Source organism: Polyodon spathula, chromosome 51, assembly GCF_017654505.1.
Source record: "Polyodon spathula isolate WHYD16114869_AA chromosome 51, ASM1765450v1, whole genome shotgun sequence".
Lineage (NCBI taxonomy): Eukaryota > Metazoa > Chordata > Actinopteri > Acipenseriformes > Polyodontidae > Polyodon > Polyodon spathula.
In genome coordinates this window covers 464,582-480,231 of record NC_054584.1, presented here as the reverse complement: position 1 = coordinate 480,231, position 15,650 = coordinate 464,582, and the positions used below count along the sequence as shown (strand labels likewise).

At 48.5% G+C, this 15,650-nt stretch overlaps 1 protein-coding gene across 1 annotated transcript in view; it reads right to left on the bottom strand.

The window, feature by feature from the left end:
* Positions 1 to 1,793: 1,793 nt before the first annotated feature.
* LOC121306929 (small conductance calcium-activated potassium channel protein 2-like) overlaps positions 1,794 to 15,650 on the bottom strand; it is a 23,438-nt gene continuing 9,581 nt past the window's right edge. Inside the window, exons 3-7 of the mRNA XM_041238954.1 lie at positions 12,691 to 12,873; positions 11,338 to 11,546; positions 5,526 to 5,658; positions 4,762 to 4,889; positions 1,794 to 2,049 (exon numbers count right to left, since the gene is read on the bottom strand). Of these exons, the coding sequence (XP_041094888.1) occupies positions 1,794 to 2,049; positions 4,762 to 4,889; positions 5,526 to 5,658; positions 11,338 to 11,546; positions 12,691 to 12,873 (909 nt within the window). The remainder of the gene's footprint in view (positions 2,050 to 4,761; positions 4,890 to 5,525; positions 5,659 to 11,337; positions 11,547 to 12,690; positions 12,874 to 15,650) is intronic.

The window sequence follows — 15,650 nt, the reverse complement described above, 5'->3', positions numbered from 1 at the left end:
AGGAGAGAGGAGAGAGAGAGAGAGAGAGAGAGAGAGAGAGAGAGAGAGAGAGAGAGAGAGAGAGAGAGAGAGAAGGCAACGCACAGCCTTACCTTTGATTTGCATGCTGGAGAAGGCCAGAACCAAACTCACATCTAACCCCCACACACACAAACACACACGCACACACACACACACACAATGACAAACAATGACACCCACCCACACACTCACACAATGGCACCCACACGCACACACACGAGCTTGCTTGCTCGCTCCCTCCCTCACACAGAGGCCAATGCAGCTAACACTTGTTTCTGGTTGCTTGGCAACATGTACAGGGGGTGTGGAAGTGTGAGCCCTCGGTGAACGCTCTGGAGCCCGCAGACAGGGTGCAGCCACTTCTATGCTCTAGTTTTAGTAAAGTCAGAGCACAGGGCTTCACACTGCAGCACACTCACACACACAGCACCGAGACGTTGTGTGACTGTGCCCACACACCCTGCAGAGCAGTGTGCTTCACACTGCAGCCACTCACCACACACGCAGAGGACAGAGAGACAGGCTCTGTCACTCTCCAGGCCTCGACTAACACACACACTGTGAGCACCGAGAGCAAACAGTCTACAGGAGTCCTCTACACGAACGCTCACTGTCCCTACACTGACACACGAGTGTCAGGAGCACTGTCCCGACACGTCAAAAAAACAACACACACAGAGACTCTCCGAGAACTGCTACACACTGTCTGACGTCGACTTCACTCTGTTACACACAGAGACAGAGAGACAGGGCTTCACACTGCAGCACACACACACACACACAGAGACAGAGAGACAGGAGAGACACTGCGGAGCAGACTCACACACACAGAGACAGAGAGACAGGGCTTCACACTGCAGCACACTCACACACACAGAGACAGAGAGACAGGGCTCCACACTGCAGCACACTCACACACACACAGAGACAGAGAGACAGGGCTTCACACTGCAGCACACAGGGCTGCTCGCACACACTCACAGCACACACACACACACAGCAAGACAGAGAGACAGGGCTTCACACTGCAGCACACACACACACACACAGAGACAGAGAGACAGGGCTTCACACTGCAGCACACTCACACACACACAGAGACAGAGAGACAGGGCTTCACACTGCAGCACACTCACACACACACAGAGACAGAGAGACAGGGCTTCACACTGCAGCACACTCACACACACACACTCTGTCTCACACAGAGACGTCGAGTGACGTAGTGCTTGTCACTCTGCACTCTCCTGTGCACACTCTGTGTCCCGACAGACAGAGTGTGATTGTGTCTCTGGCTTCCCACTCACACTGCAGCACACTCACACACACACAGAGACAGAGAGACAGGGCTTCACACTGCAGCACACTCACACACACACACACAGAGACAGAGAGACAGGGCTTCACACTGCAGCACACTCACACACACACACAGAGACAGAGAGACAGGGCTTCACACTGCAGCACACTCACACACACACAGAGACAGAGAGACAGGGCTTCACACTGCAGCACACTCACACACACACAGAGACAGAGAGACAGGCAGCACTCAGACACACAGCATCATACTGCGTCGTGTCTCTTATCGTCTTCATCTCCATCAAAACATTGTGGCAGCACATGAGGTAGTTTGGTGTACCACACCCTACGGTGTCCGAGGGACAGAGGTTCTTGCCTAACATCTTGTCTATCTGTCTGTCTGTCTGAGTATCTATCTATCTATCTATCTATCTATCTATCTATCTATCTATCTATATGTCTATCTCTGTCTATGTCTGTCTGGGTTCAGCCTTATAATAATAAATAATAATAATAATAATAATATTAATAATAATAATAATAATAGACACGCTTTTGTAGTTTAATTGAACCCTGTAATTCGGGTAGAGGAGGGATAACAGTATTGCCCCCCCCCCCCACCGGTGCAGGGACCCCTCTGTGAAGGAGCTGCTTACCTTGGACAGGTCAACGAGCGTGTTGGCTTGATCAGTGAGCTTTCTCTGCTCCATCTTTACATCACGAAGCCTGGAGAGAGAGAGGAGAGGAGAGAGCAGAGAGGAGAGGGGAGAGAGGAGGAGAGGAGGCAGAGAGGAGGGAGAGGAGAGGAGAGGAGAGAGAGAGGAGAGGAGAGGAGAGAGAGGAGAGGAGAGGAGAGGAGAGGGAAGAGAAGAGAAGAGAAGAGAAGGCAGAGAGGAAGGGAGAGGAGAGGAGAGGAGAGGCAGAGAGGAGGGGGACAGAGAGGAGGGGAGGCAGAGAGAAGAGGGGACACAGAGGACAGCAGGGGTCAGACAGAGAGCATAGTCTGCAGGAATACCCTAGTAAATGTTCATAAGGGTTTGCAATGCCGTGCTATACTATACAGTGCTTTGCAATGCCGTGCTATACATCAGTCAGTGACATGCTGTGCTATTGCATTTGTAATAGTTTATCCTGTGTTTTAATATGCTTTACCAGACCTCTCTGTGCTTTTAGCGTGAAACGACACGAAAATGATACCTTGTGAAAATCTTTCCGAGACAGACTGACAAATACAGACGGACTGCGGACTGACGACTGCCTGGCCTTCAAACAGAAATAGCGGCCTGTCTGTCTGTCTGTCTTTTACTGTCTGTCTGTCTTCTGCCTCTGTCTGCCTGTCTGTCTGCTCTGCCTGTCTATCTGAACACTGTCTGCCTGCCTGTCTGTCTGTCTGTCTGTCTGCCTGTCTGTCTGCCTGTCTGCCTGCCTGTCTGTCTCTCTGTCTGCCTGCCTGCCTGCCTGTCTGTCTGTCTGTCTGTCTGTCTGTCTGTCTGTCTGCCTGCCTGTCTGTCTGTCTGTCTGTCTGTCTGCCTGTCTGTCTGTCTGTCTGTCTGTCTGTCTGTCTGCCTGCCTGCCTGTCTGTCTGCCTGTCTGCCTGCCTGCCTGTCTGTCTGTCTGTCTGTCTGTCTGCCTGCCTGTCTGCCTGTCTGCCTGCCTGTCTGTCTGCCCTGTCTGTCTGCTCTGTCTGTCTGCCTGTCTGTCTGTCTGTCTGTCTGTCTGTCTGTCTGTCTGCCTGCCTGCAACAGACAGACAGACAGACGGACGGACGGACCTGCCTACCTGTCTGTCTGTCTGTCTGTCTGTCCTGCCTGCCTGCCTGCTGTCTGTCTGTCTGTCTGTCTGCCTGTCTGTCTGTCTGTCTGTCTGCCTGTCTGTCTGTCTGTCTGCCTGTCTGTCTGTCTGTCTGCCTGTCTGTCTGTCTGCCTGTCTGTCTGTCTGTCTGCCTGTCTGTCTGTCTGTCTGCCTGCCTGTCTGCCTCTCTGTCTGTCTGTCTGTCTGTCTGTCTGTCTGTCCTGTCTGTCTGTCTGTTCTGCCTGGCTCTGTCTGTCTGTCTGTCTGTCTGCCTGTCTGTCTGTCTGTCTGTCTGTCTGTCTGCCTGCCTGCCTGTCTGCCTGCCTGTCTGTCTGTCTGTCTGCCTGTCTGTCTGTCTGCTCGTCTGTCTGGTAACACTGTGTTACAATTTTTTTTTTTTTTGTTCCTGGGTAGTAAGTGTATTTACAGTATAATCGTAAATCTCGAAAAACTACTCACTTCTAAATCTTTTGTAGTCATCTTTGTATTACTTTAGTATAAATACATGTTAATTTGGATTCATATGTTGTCTTTTTCTGACTTTATGTGAACGAAAAGACACACATTTGCCCGTTTTCCCATTGGAAACAGTGATATTTTGAAATATCACTGTCCTGGTCACAAAAGCAAAGTTTGTGGGGAATAATAGCCATTTTCTACACTTTTGAGGCATAAGCAATTAGGAAATAACACTTACTACCCAGGAACAAAAATTGTGTCACACTGTGTAATCATTTGGAAATCTTGAACGCTCTGTTACGCTCTGTGTTGTAATGCACCAATATGTCCAGCAGGTGGGGGTATTGGCGATAAAAAGCCACACGTCAACAACGCCACCCTATATAAAACAAATGTATATTTGCATTGGAATATGATCGCCGCTTATTTTCAGCTGTGCCCTCTACAAAAATCAAACCAACGCGGAGGCAGCTACGGTTACCCCTGACTAAACCAGGAATGGGATATTCCCAGCGTATTTAATATGATCTTTGTGCCTTCCCAGAAAGACATCAATCGAGGCTCCTTGTCTCTGTGACTTGGCTGTAGGGCAACACGATCTACCATCGTTAAACAGCGAGGGGGTGGGGGCAAGCGGGTGGGGGCTGGGGGGTGTAAACAATAAACAGAATAAATTAATTGAGGTGACATTTGAGGCTAGTTAATTATTAATGATGAATGTTTTAAATGATGCCAGTGCTATATGGAGGGTTTTGTGCTCAATCAATAGAACAGAGCCAGCTGAACGATTTTAACACCTCAAGCACTGTGTGTGTGTGTGTGTGTGTGTGTGTGTGTGTGTGTGTGTGTCTGTTGGGCTCTACCGTGTTTGAAACCTGGAGTGCTATACTCTACAATGCTTTCCAATGCAATGCTATGCTCTACAGCGCTTTCCAATGCATTGCTATGCTCTACAGCGCTTTCCAATGCATTGCTATGCTCTACAGTGCTTTCCAATGCAATGCTATGCTCTACATTGCTTTGCAATGCAATGCTATGCTCTACATTGCTTTCCAATGCATTGCTATGCTCTACAGTGCTTTCCAATGCATTGCTATGCTCTACAGTGCTTTCCAATGCAATGCTATGCTCTACATTGCTTTGCAATGCAATGCTATGCTCTACAGTGCTTTGCAATGCTTTGCTCACTGATGAATGGCTTGTAAGAACTTCCTCTGGTGCTTCCTGACTCTGCTGTGGTCGATCTTCTTGATCAGTTTCGTGTGCTTGTAGATCAGCCAGGTCTCCCTCAGGACGTTCGCTGCTGCGTTCTTAATCTGCGGACACACAGAGAGACTGTAAAGCTGTGTAAAATTTCCCTTTGTTTGAAAAGGAGACGCTGTAAAGCTGTGTAAAGTTTTAATTTATTTATAAACTCAATATTGCAATTATTTTTTTTTTAAATACTAAAATAAACTTGTTTCCTGTGCTTTTACTGTGGGACGCTTTTATGAGGGTTAGTTTACCCTGTTTATTAATATGCTTTACCAGACCTCTCTGTGCTTTACAATCCTTCCCTATGCTTTACCAGACCTCTCTGTGCTTTACAATGCTTCCCTGTGCTTTACCAGACCTCTCTGTGCTTTACAATGCTTCCCTGTGCTTTACCAGACCTCTCTGTACTTTACAATGCTTCCCTGTGCTTTACCAGACCTCTCTGTGCTTTACAATGCTTCCCTATGCTTTACCACACCTCTCTGTGCTTTACAATGCTTCCCTATGCTTTACCAGACCTCTCTGTGCTTTGCAATGCTTTGTGCTTCACCATGCTTGATTACACTTTGCTGTGTTTTAACTGTCGAAATCTGACGTGAGGGAGTCCCAGTTCAAAGTGGTCTGACTCTGATGGAGACTGGCTGGCCTGGTTTCGGCGCGGTTTGAAGGCGGGCCCCCGGCTGGCTGGCTCTGCTTACCCGTTTGGTGAGCTGCGTGTCCATCATGAAGTTGTGCACGTGTTTCTCCGCCTTCGTGAGCTCCAGTTTCCTAGCAACCACGGCCACCACCAGCGCTGTACACCCCGCCCCCTGAGAGAGAGGGGGGGTTGGGGGGGGAGAAATTTAAAAAACTGCTGTTCTGCCCTTCTCAAACCTTTCACTGTGGGAAACTTTTATAGGGGTTAGTTTACCCTGTTCTGTGATATGCTTTACCAGACCTCTCTGTGCTTTACAATGCTTCCCTATGCTTTACCAGACCTCTCTGTGCTTTACAATGCTTCCCTATGCTTTACCAGACCTCTCTGTGCTTTACAATGCTTCCCTATGCTTTACCAGACCTCTCTGTGCTTTACAATGCTTCCCTATGCTTTACCAGACCTCTCTGTGCTTTACAATGCTTCCCTATGCTTTACCAGACCTCTGTGCTTTACAATGCTTCCCTATGCTTTGCCATGCTGTTGATATGCTGTATCACACTGTGCTGTGCTGTATCACTCTGTGCTGTGTTTTTTCTTCATGCTTTTTCACTGTGTTTCTCTCTGTTGTTTTTCTGGGTGGGTAACAGCAGAATGTAAAGAGAAAGTTCTCTCATCTCTCTCTCTTCTGCTTTACCAATTCTCTCTGTGCTTTACCCTTCCTTTGCTTTACCAGACCTCTCTGTGCTTTTAAATGCTTCCCTATGCTTTACCAGACCTCTCTGTGCTTTACAATGCTCTGCTTTCTCTCTGTGCTTTACAATGCTTCCCTGTGCTTTTACCAGACCTCTTTGTGCGTTACAACGCTTCCCTATGCTCTACCAGACCCAACTATACGACTAGTGTGACATATACGACATAAGTGAGACACGAGAGACACGACGACACAAAAGAAGTACGAAAAAAAGCTGACCCACCTAGAGAGAGACCACGCCCTGCGTGCTCGTCCTTCATGCTTTCTAACTGTGTTTCTTCTCTGTTGATACCTAGGGTTATGGAATGTCCGAGACAGGCTCCCTCTCTCTCTCTCCTCTCTCTCTCTCTCTAACACCTCTCTCTCCACCTCTCTCTCTCTCCCTCTCTCTCTCTCTCTCTCCCCTCTCTCTCTCTCTCTCTCTCTCTCCTCCTCTCTCCCTCTCTCTCTCTCTCTCTCTCCTCTCTCTCTCTCCCTCTCTCTCTCTCCTCTCTCTCTCTCTCCTCTCCTCTCAGAGGGATAGAGACGAACTGAAGCCGCCGTCCCAGGAGACGCTATAATTAGTCGTCGGTTCTGATATTAATCAGCACACTAACTGAATTGCTCCCTGAACCCCAGGGAGCCCGCTTACCCCAGAACACTCCGGGGTTAATTGTGCTACACAATCAAGAAAGAAAATCAATCTGCAATCTCGTTTCTATTCTGAGTGTTTGTTTCTCTCGTCTTTATTTTTTCCTTCAATCAACATTAATGTTTTTTTTTTTTTTTTGAAACACTGGTTATTGTTAACACAACAAAATTTCCCTGCAGTGTGCCAGACACAAAAGAATAGCCGACAACTTTGAATTAACTGCCCCCCTCCCCCCCCCCCCCACCCAAAAATAGGACTTTTTAACCTTCCCTAGTTCTTTGCAGTTTGCAGAGGGACACAAGATCAATGTGTATTTTCATTTTAGAACAACATCTGTTCATTTATAAAAGATTACCACAGTAGCTTTGCTGTTTATACCAGGATGCATTTACCAGAGTTTACCTCTCTGTGCTTTACAATGCTTCCCTATGCTTTACCAGACCTCTCTGTGCTTTACAATGCTTCCCTGTGCTTTACCAGACCTCTCTGTGCTTTACAATGCTTCCCTGTGCTTTACCAGACTTCTCTGTGCCTTATAATGCTTCACTGTACATTACCAGACCTCCCTGTGCTTTACAATGCTTCCCTGTGCTTTACCAGACCTCTCTGTGCTTTACAATGCTTCCCTGTGCTTTACCAGACCTCTCTGTGCTTTACAATGCTTCCCTATGCTTTACCAGACCTCTCTGTGCTTTACAATGCTTCCCTGTGCTTTACCAGACCTCTCTGTGCTTTACAATGCTTCCCTATGCTTTACCAGACCTCTCTGTGCTTACTATGCTTCCCTGTGCTTACCAGACCACTGTGCTTTACAATTGTGCTGTATCAACTGTGCTGTATCCCCACGTGGACGCTCTTATTGGGAGTCGCAGACTGTGCCTGTCATTGCGTCTCTCGCACTTTCGCTGTGCTCTCGCACGTTCCCTCGGTCAGGCAGCGACAGGTTTGTGGGCTGCAGGGGCTCTGATGCAACCCTCTGACTCTCGACTCTGCCTCGTTGTCACAAGCAGAGTACGTACCAGTGGAGTGCAGACCGCCCGCAATTATGCAGCCTTATTGCTGACCCCGGATGTTACGTACATAGGGCACGAATGTACGAAGCGACACGTGATTCTGGAGACACACGAAATGTTTCCGAAGGGTGTATCACACTGTGGGAAGCTCTTATTGGGAGTCTCAGACTGCCTGCATTGCGTGCTCTCGCACGTTCTGTGCTCTCGCACGTTCTCGGTCAGCAGCGACAGGGTTAATGTGGGCTGCAGTGGCTCTGATGCAACCCTCTGAATCTCGACTCTGCCTCGTTAGTCACAAGCAGGTGAACTGTACCGTGGAGTGGAGACACGCCCGCAATTATCAGCTGATTACTGCTCTGCTGGATTTGAGTTATTTTATAGAGAGCAATTTCCTGAAATCGCTAAATAATCAAAGCGAGACGACATGATTCACAGACACAGTAAATGAACAAATAGGGTTAAAAAAACAGAAATAATGATCATAGTAATAATAATAATAATAATATAATACAGATCTGCTTATGAATGATCCTGATGATGAGGTAATATGGCTGTTTTCCACAATTCCAAACACGCTGGCAGGGTTTATTTGTTGTCGTGGAACAGCTGTAAGAATGTAGCAAACTTTTAAAAAAGATTTGCAAGCACTAAACTTTAGTGTGTGTCGTGTTACAGTTTGTTGTCGTGTTGACGGGTTTGGTCCTGAAACACCAGAAATACCCTGCTTAAGGTGCGGGTCTAATGGTACATTCCAACGTCATGTTCTGGCCTTCACTGTGTTGACCCTCTTGGTTATCCCATTTGCTGTGTCTTTACCTCCCTCGTCCAAGATTCACTAAATTACAAGTGCTCTTGACAAAGAGCATTGACAACTGATCCTGGAAAGAACCCTGCCTGCCTCTGTCTCAATACAACAGACTTGAGTTCTTGAGAAGCAATGACGACCAGCTCTCCTCGAGCATCTCGTTGGATTCTTTTATATACCGACTCTTTCTCTCCTCTTCTCTTCTCCTCTCCCTCTCCCCTCTCCTCCTCTTCTCTCCTCTCATTCTCTCCTCTCCTCTTGCCTCCCCTCTCCTCTCCTCTCCTACCTCCTCCTCCAATTCCCTCTCCTCTCTCCTCTGCCCTCTCCGTACATCCCTCCCACTCCCCCGTCCTCCTCTGCTCCTCTCGCTCCTCCTATCTCCCCTCTCCTCTCAATGACTCAGCCTCCTCTCTCTTCTCTCTCCCTCCCCCCTCCCCTCTCTCTCTCCCTCTTCCTCTCCCCTCTCCTCTCCTCTCCTCTCTCCTCTCCTCTCCTCTCCTCTCCCCTCCCTCTCTCTCCTCCCCTCTCCTCTCTCTCTCCTCTCCTCTCCTCTCTCCTCTCCTCTCCTCTCTCTCCTCTCCTCTCTCCTCTCTCTCTCCATCCTGCCAGTGATCAGGCTCTCCCTCTGCCTCTCTAGGTGTGTGGGACCTCTCCTAGCCGATCTCCTCTCTCTGATCTCCTCTCCCACCCTCTCTCTCAACCTGGTAGATGAAGGATGATGATCAGCAGCCACAGAAGGTCCTGCCATAGTACTCGTTATAGTGGAGGTCCTGGTGAAGGGTACCTTCGGATTCAATAGCACCGTGAGCGAAGAGAATAACATCACAAAAATGGAATCCGCCACTTGCCTCCAAGGAAGTTACTCTGATTCTAATCTGGTTGTCACTGCTTACCATAGTACGAGATTACTCGGAGAGGGGAGAGAGAAGAGAGAGAGAGAGAGTGAGAGTGAGAGGATAGTTATTAAAATTATGACTAAATACTACTTCTACTGTAGATGTTTCTAGTAATCAGGGTACTGAGTTTCGAATAAGAGCAATGACTAATACCCTAATAATAATAATATTAATATTATTAATAATTAACATTATAAAATACTACTACTTCTACTGCAGAGACCCAGTACAGGGTCCCAGGAGTTCGGAAAAAAGAGCAGCCACTTCTCCCGACCGAGCAGGGGTGCCAGAGACCTGGGCCCGTGACCCGGATCCCTCTTTGCAAAGCCTGCCTGCTTGAACCCGGATCCCTCTTTGCAAAGCCTGCCTGCTTGAACCCGGATCCCTCTTTGCAAAGCCTGCCTGCTTAACCCGGATCCCTCTTTGCAAAGCCTGCCTGCTTAACCCGGATCCCTCTTTGCAAAGCCTGCCTGCTTAACCCGGATCCCTCTTTGCAAAGCCTGCCTGCTTAACCCGGATCCCTCTTTGCAAAGCCTGCCTGCTTGAACCCGGATCCCTCTTTGCAAAGCCTGCCTGCTTGAACCCGGATCCCTCTTTGCAAAGCCTGCCTGCTTGAACCCGGATCCCTCTTTGCAAAGCCTGCCTGCTTGAACCCGGATCCCTCTTTGCAAAGCCTGCCTGCTTGAACCCGGATCCCTCTTTGCAAAGCCTGCCTGCTTGAACCCGGATCCCTCTTTGCAAAGCCTGCCTGCTTGAACCCGGATCCCTCTTTGCAAAGCTGCTGCCAGTGCAAAGCTTGAACCCGGATCCCTCTTTGCAAAGCCTGCCTGCTTAACCCGGATCCCTCTTTGCAAAGCCTGCCTGCTTGAACCCGGATCCCTCTTTGCAAAGCCTGCCTGCTTGAACCCAGATCCCTCTTTGCAAAGTGCTGCAGTGTGAGCTGGGCTGGGAGTCTCTCTCACACCGAGGCTCTGCTGCTCATTAGCAGAGTCACAGGGCAGCCCCTTTCTCAGTGTCATTGAGGTTCCTTTCAAAGCCATCTGCTTCTTCCGTAGAGACATTGTAAATCGTCTCAGGTGCTGTCACAGATTCAGTAACTCCAAAAACGCTTTGCGGGAAGCTGTCTGAAGCGAGACCCCCGGAGCGCACGTGTAGTGTGTGTTGTGTGGTCAGTGTGGAGTGAGTGGTGTGTTGAGTGAGCGAGTGTTGTTGTGGTCTGTGAGTCCTCTGTGTGTTTTTGTGTGTGTCTCATAACTCCTCTGGCCCTCTCTCTCCTCTCCCTCTCCTCTCTCTCCTCCCTCTCCTCTCTCCTTTCTCTCTCCCCTCCTCTCCTCTCCTCTCCTCTCTCCTCTCCTCTCCCTCTCTCCTCCTCTCTCCTCTCTCCTCCCTCTCCTCTCCTCTCCTCTCTCCTCTCCTCTCCTCTCCTCTCCTCTCTCCTCTCCTCTCCCTCCTCCCCTCCTCTCCTCTCCTCCTCTCCTCTCTCCCCTCCTCTCCTCTCCTCTCCTCTCTCCCTCATCACTCTCCTCCTCCTCTCCGCTCTCCTCTCACTCCTCTCACCCTTCGCTCACATTACCAGGAGCCTCGCCTCCTCTCCTCTCCTCTCCTCTCCTCTCCTCTCTCTCTCTCTCTCCTCTCTCTCTCCTCCTCTCCGCTCTCTCTCCTCTCCTCTCTCCTCTCTCTCTCCTCTCCTCTCCTCTCCTCTCTCCTCTCTCTCCTCTCCCCTCTCTCTCCTCTCCTCTTCCCCCCTCTCCTCTCCTCCCTCTCCCTCTCCTCTCACCTCTCACACACTCTCACAGTCCAGGCTGCAATGATCCACAGCGAGATGCTGAAGACCAGGAGCACTGTCCCTGGGCAGATTGTCATGAGGGTCTTCATCACGAATCTGGTGTTGAAGTTGATCTTGTTGAGAGCCCCAATACTGCGCGACGAGGCGTCTGTGAAGAGCTTGCTGTGAAGAAGCATGACCCTGAGAGAGAGAGGAGAGAGAGAGGGGGAGAGAGAGAGGAGAGAGAGAGAGAGAGGAGAGGGAGAGGGGGAGAGGGGAGAGAGAGAGGGAGAGAGATGGAAACCAGAAGGGCAGAGATGAGGGAGATCAACAATCTGGAGAGGGATAGCGGAGGGGGGACAGGGGAGAAGGGAGCCTGGGGACGAGAGAGAGAGGGGAGAGGGGAAGAGAGGGCCGGGATAGGAGGGAGATGAGGAGGTGTAAGATGGGAAGAGAGGGGGAGGGGGACAGGGAGGGACCGGGGGAGAGGGAAGAGGGAGAGGGACAGGGGGAAGGGAGGGGAGAGGGAGAGTGAAGGAGAGAGAGAGGGGGGACAGGAGGGAGGGAGGTGGAGAGGGAGAGGGAGAACGAGAGATAGGGGTAGGGAGGGGAGAGCGGACTCGAAGGAGGAGAGCAATGGAGGAGAGGGGGGATGTAAGGGGAGGGAGGGAGAGAGAGGGCCTAGGATATTGGGAGAGGAGGAAATGTATCGACAGCTAATAGCCGGTTATTGCATAGGAGACGGGGAGCGGATTCAGAGGTGATTGGTGTTGTTATTGTTGAAGAGAGGCAAGACGGGAGGGGGATGGGGGCAATAGAGCTTATATGAATAGAGGAGAGGCGAGAGGTGAAGAGAGGATGAGGGACAAAGTGAGCAAAGAGCCGGGAATGTAGGGTCCGAATAAAAAATAATGCATAATAAAATCATACCGGCTTGATATGGCCGCAGGAACATGGAAATGGAGGTGGTCTATTATTTCCACTTCCAGCGTCGGCGTGGGACGGGGTGTATTAGAAAGCGAGGCTCTCCTTCCATTTAAGTCATATTTGTGTGTTGTTGGTTACTTTTTAAAATGCTTTTGGCAACACGGTAGCATCTTCAGGAGATGCTAATAAAGCTTATTTGAATACTGATTCACAAGAGAGCGCCATCTCGAGAGGAGTAGAAGGAGATCAGAAGAGCTGAGAGAGGGAGAGAAGAAGAGAGGAGAGGGCGTGAAAGGGTTTGCCAAAAACGTTGCCAGCTCAAGAAACAATAAGAATAAAATAATACTAACGTCACACTATCTGTGGGAATAATGCAAATGCGATAGGATAGCTATCAAAGAGAGAAAGGGAGGTCGCAGCAGGTGGACAGCTCCGGACATCCACGTCAGCGTCGGCGTGGGACGGGGTGTAGGAGAAAGCGAGGCGCTCCTTCCACAGGAAGCGGTACTGCCCCGGGATTGGGTGCACGGCGCACACCAGCATCTCCAGGGAGATCAGGGAGATGCGCTCGTACGTCATGGCGATGCGCCAGTCGTCGGCACCGTTGTCGATCAGGAAGAGCTGCCCAGATAAAAACGGGGCACGCGTGACATGGCGTGACGGCTTGCCAGCTCAAGAACCTGCCAAACGCACACGTCACACTGGGGCAATGCACGCGATCAAAGAGCAAAGGGTCAGCAGGACAGCTCCGGACAAAAGGGTTGCGTCAACACCCTGTAGAATGAACTCGTTTCCTTTCTTAAAGACAAATGAAATCCTGCTGAATAATGTTCCCTTGTTCTCATATTGAATTGCACCCCCTCTATATAGAATGAACTCCCTCAGCTTCATAGAGTCCAGTGAAAGCTGCTGAATAATGTTCCCTTGTTAACATATTGAATTGCACCCCCTCTATATAGAATGAACTCCCTCAGCTTCATAGAGTCCAGTGAAAGCTGCTGAATAATGTTCCCTTGTTCTCATATTGAATTGCACCCCCTCTATATAGAATGAACTCACTCAGCTTCATAGAGTCCAGTGAAAGCTGCTGAATAATGTTCCCTTGTTCTCATATTGAATTGCACCCCCTCTATATAGAATGAACTCCCTCAGCTTCATAGAGTCCAGTGAAAGCTGCTGAATAATGTTCCCTTGTTAACATATTGAATTGCACCCCCTCTATATAGAATGAACTCCCTCAGCTTCATAGAGTCCAGTGAAAGCTGCTGAATAATGTTCCCTTGTTAACATATTGAATTGCACCCCCTCTATATAGAATGAACTCCCTCAGCTTCATAGAGTCCAGTGAAAGCTGCTGAATAATGTTCCCTTGTTATCATATTGAATTGCACCCCCTCTATATAGAATGAACTCCCTCAGCTTCATAGAGTCCAGTGAAAGCTGCTGAATAATGTTCCCTTGTTAACATATTGAATTGCACCCCCTCTATATAGAATGAACTCCCTCAGCTTCATAGAGTCCAGTGAAAGCTGCTGAATAATGTTCCCTTGTTAACATATTGAATTGCACCCCCTCTATATAGAATGAACTCCCTCAGCTTCATAGAGTCCAGTGAAAGCTGCTGAATAATGTTCCCTTGTTCTCATATTGAATTGCACCCCCTCTATATAGAATGAACTCCCTCAGCTTCATAGAGTCCAGTGAAAGCTGCTGAATAATGTTCCCTTGTTAACATATTGAATTGCACCCCCTCTATATAGAATGAACTCCCTCAGCTTCATAGAGTCCAGTGAAAGCTGCTGAATAATGTTCCCTTGTTAACATATTGAATTGCACCCCCTCTATATAGAATGAACTCCCTCAGCTTCATAGAGTCCAGTGAAAGCTGCTGAATAATGTTCCCTTGTTAACATATTGAATTGCACCCCCTCTATATAGAATGAACTCCCTCAGCTTCATAGAGTCCAGTGAAAGCTGCTGAATAATGTTCCCTTGTTAACATATTGAATTGCACCCCCTCTATATAGAATGAACTCCCTCAGCTTCATAGAGTCCAGTGAAAGCTGCTGAATAATGTTCCCTTGTTAACATATTGAATTGCACCCCCTCTATATAGAATGAACTCCCTCAGCTTCATAGAGTCCAGTGAAAGCTGCTGAATAATGTTCCCTTGTTAACATATTGAATTGCACCCCCTCTATATAGAATGAACTCCCTCAGCTTCATAGAGTCCAGTGAAAGCTGCTGAATAATGTTCCCTTGTTAACATATTGAATTGCACACCCTCTATATAGAGATGAACTCCCTCAGCTTCATAGAGTCCAGTGAAAGCTGCTGAATAATGTTCCCTTGTTATCATATTGAATTGCACCCCCTCTATATAGAATGAACTCACTCAGCTTCATAGAGTCCAATGAAAGCTGCTGAATAATGTTCCCTTGTTAACATATTGAATTGCACCCCCTCTATATAGAATGAACTCCCTCAGCTTCATAGAGTCCAATGAAAGCTGCTGAATAATGTTCCCTTGTTCTCATATTGAATTGCACCCCCTCTATATAGAATGAACTCCCTCAGCTTCATAGAGTCCAGTGAAAGCTGCTGAATAATGTTCCCTTGTTATCATATTGAATTGCACCCCCTCTATATAGAATGAACTCCCTCAGCTTCATAGAGTCCAGTGAAAGCTGCTGAATAATGTTCCCTTGTTCTCATATTGAATTGCACCCCCTCTATATAGAATGAACTCCCTCAGCTTCATAGAGTCCAGTGAAAGCTGCTGAATAATGTTCCCTTGTTAACATATTGAATTGCACCCCCTCTATATAGAATGAACTCCCTCAGCTTCATAGAGTCCAGTGAAAGCTGCTGAATAATGTTCCCTTGTTAACATATTGAATTGCACCCCCTCTATATAGAATGAACTCCCTCAGCTTCATAGAGTCCAGTGAAAGCTGCTGAATAATGTTCCCTTGTTCTCATATTGAATTGCACCCCCTCTATATGGAATGAATGCTATATACTCTCAATGTGAGAGAGTGCCTCTCCGTCTCTCTCTCTCTCTCTCTCTCTCTCTCTCTCTCTCTCTCTCTCTCTCTCTCCCCCTCCCCCCGTTTCCTCTCTTGTTAAAATGTCTATTCTGAAAGTTTTCTCCCGAGGTGCTGTAATCTGTCAGTTAAACTAATGAGCAGAGCCCTCCTTTGACACGGTCGTCCAGGCGATACACACACAGGCAAGAGGAAGGTATAAGAGAAAGACAGTGAGGGTGGGAAACAGTGCTAACTTATCATAGGGTTCCTGTTAGTGTGTAGCGATTCTCACGGGAGGTCCGGGGGCGGGCTGTGGGGTTAGATTTGCACACGTGTGAAGGTGCAAAGTTACATTGGGAACAGGGTTGA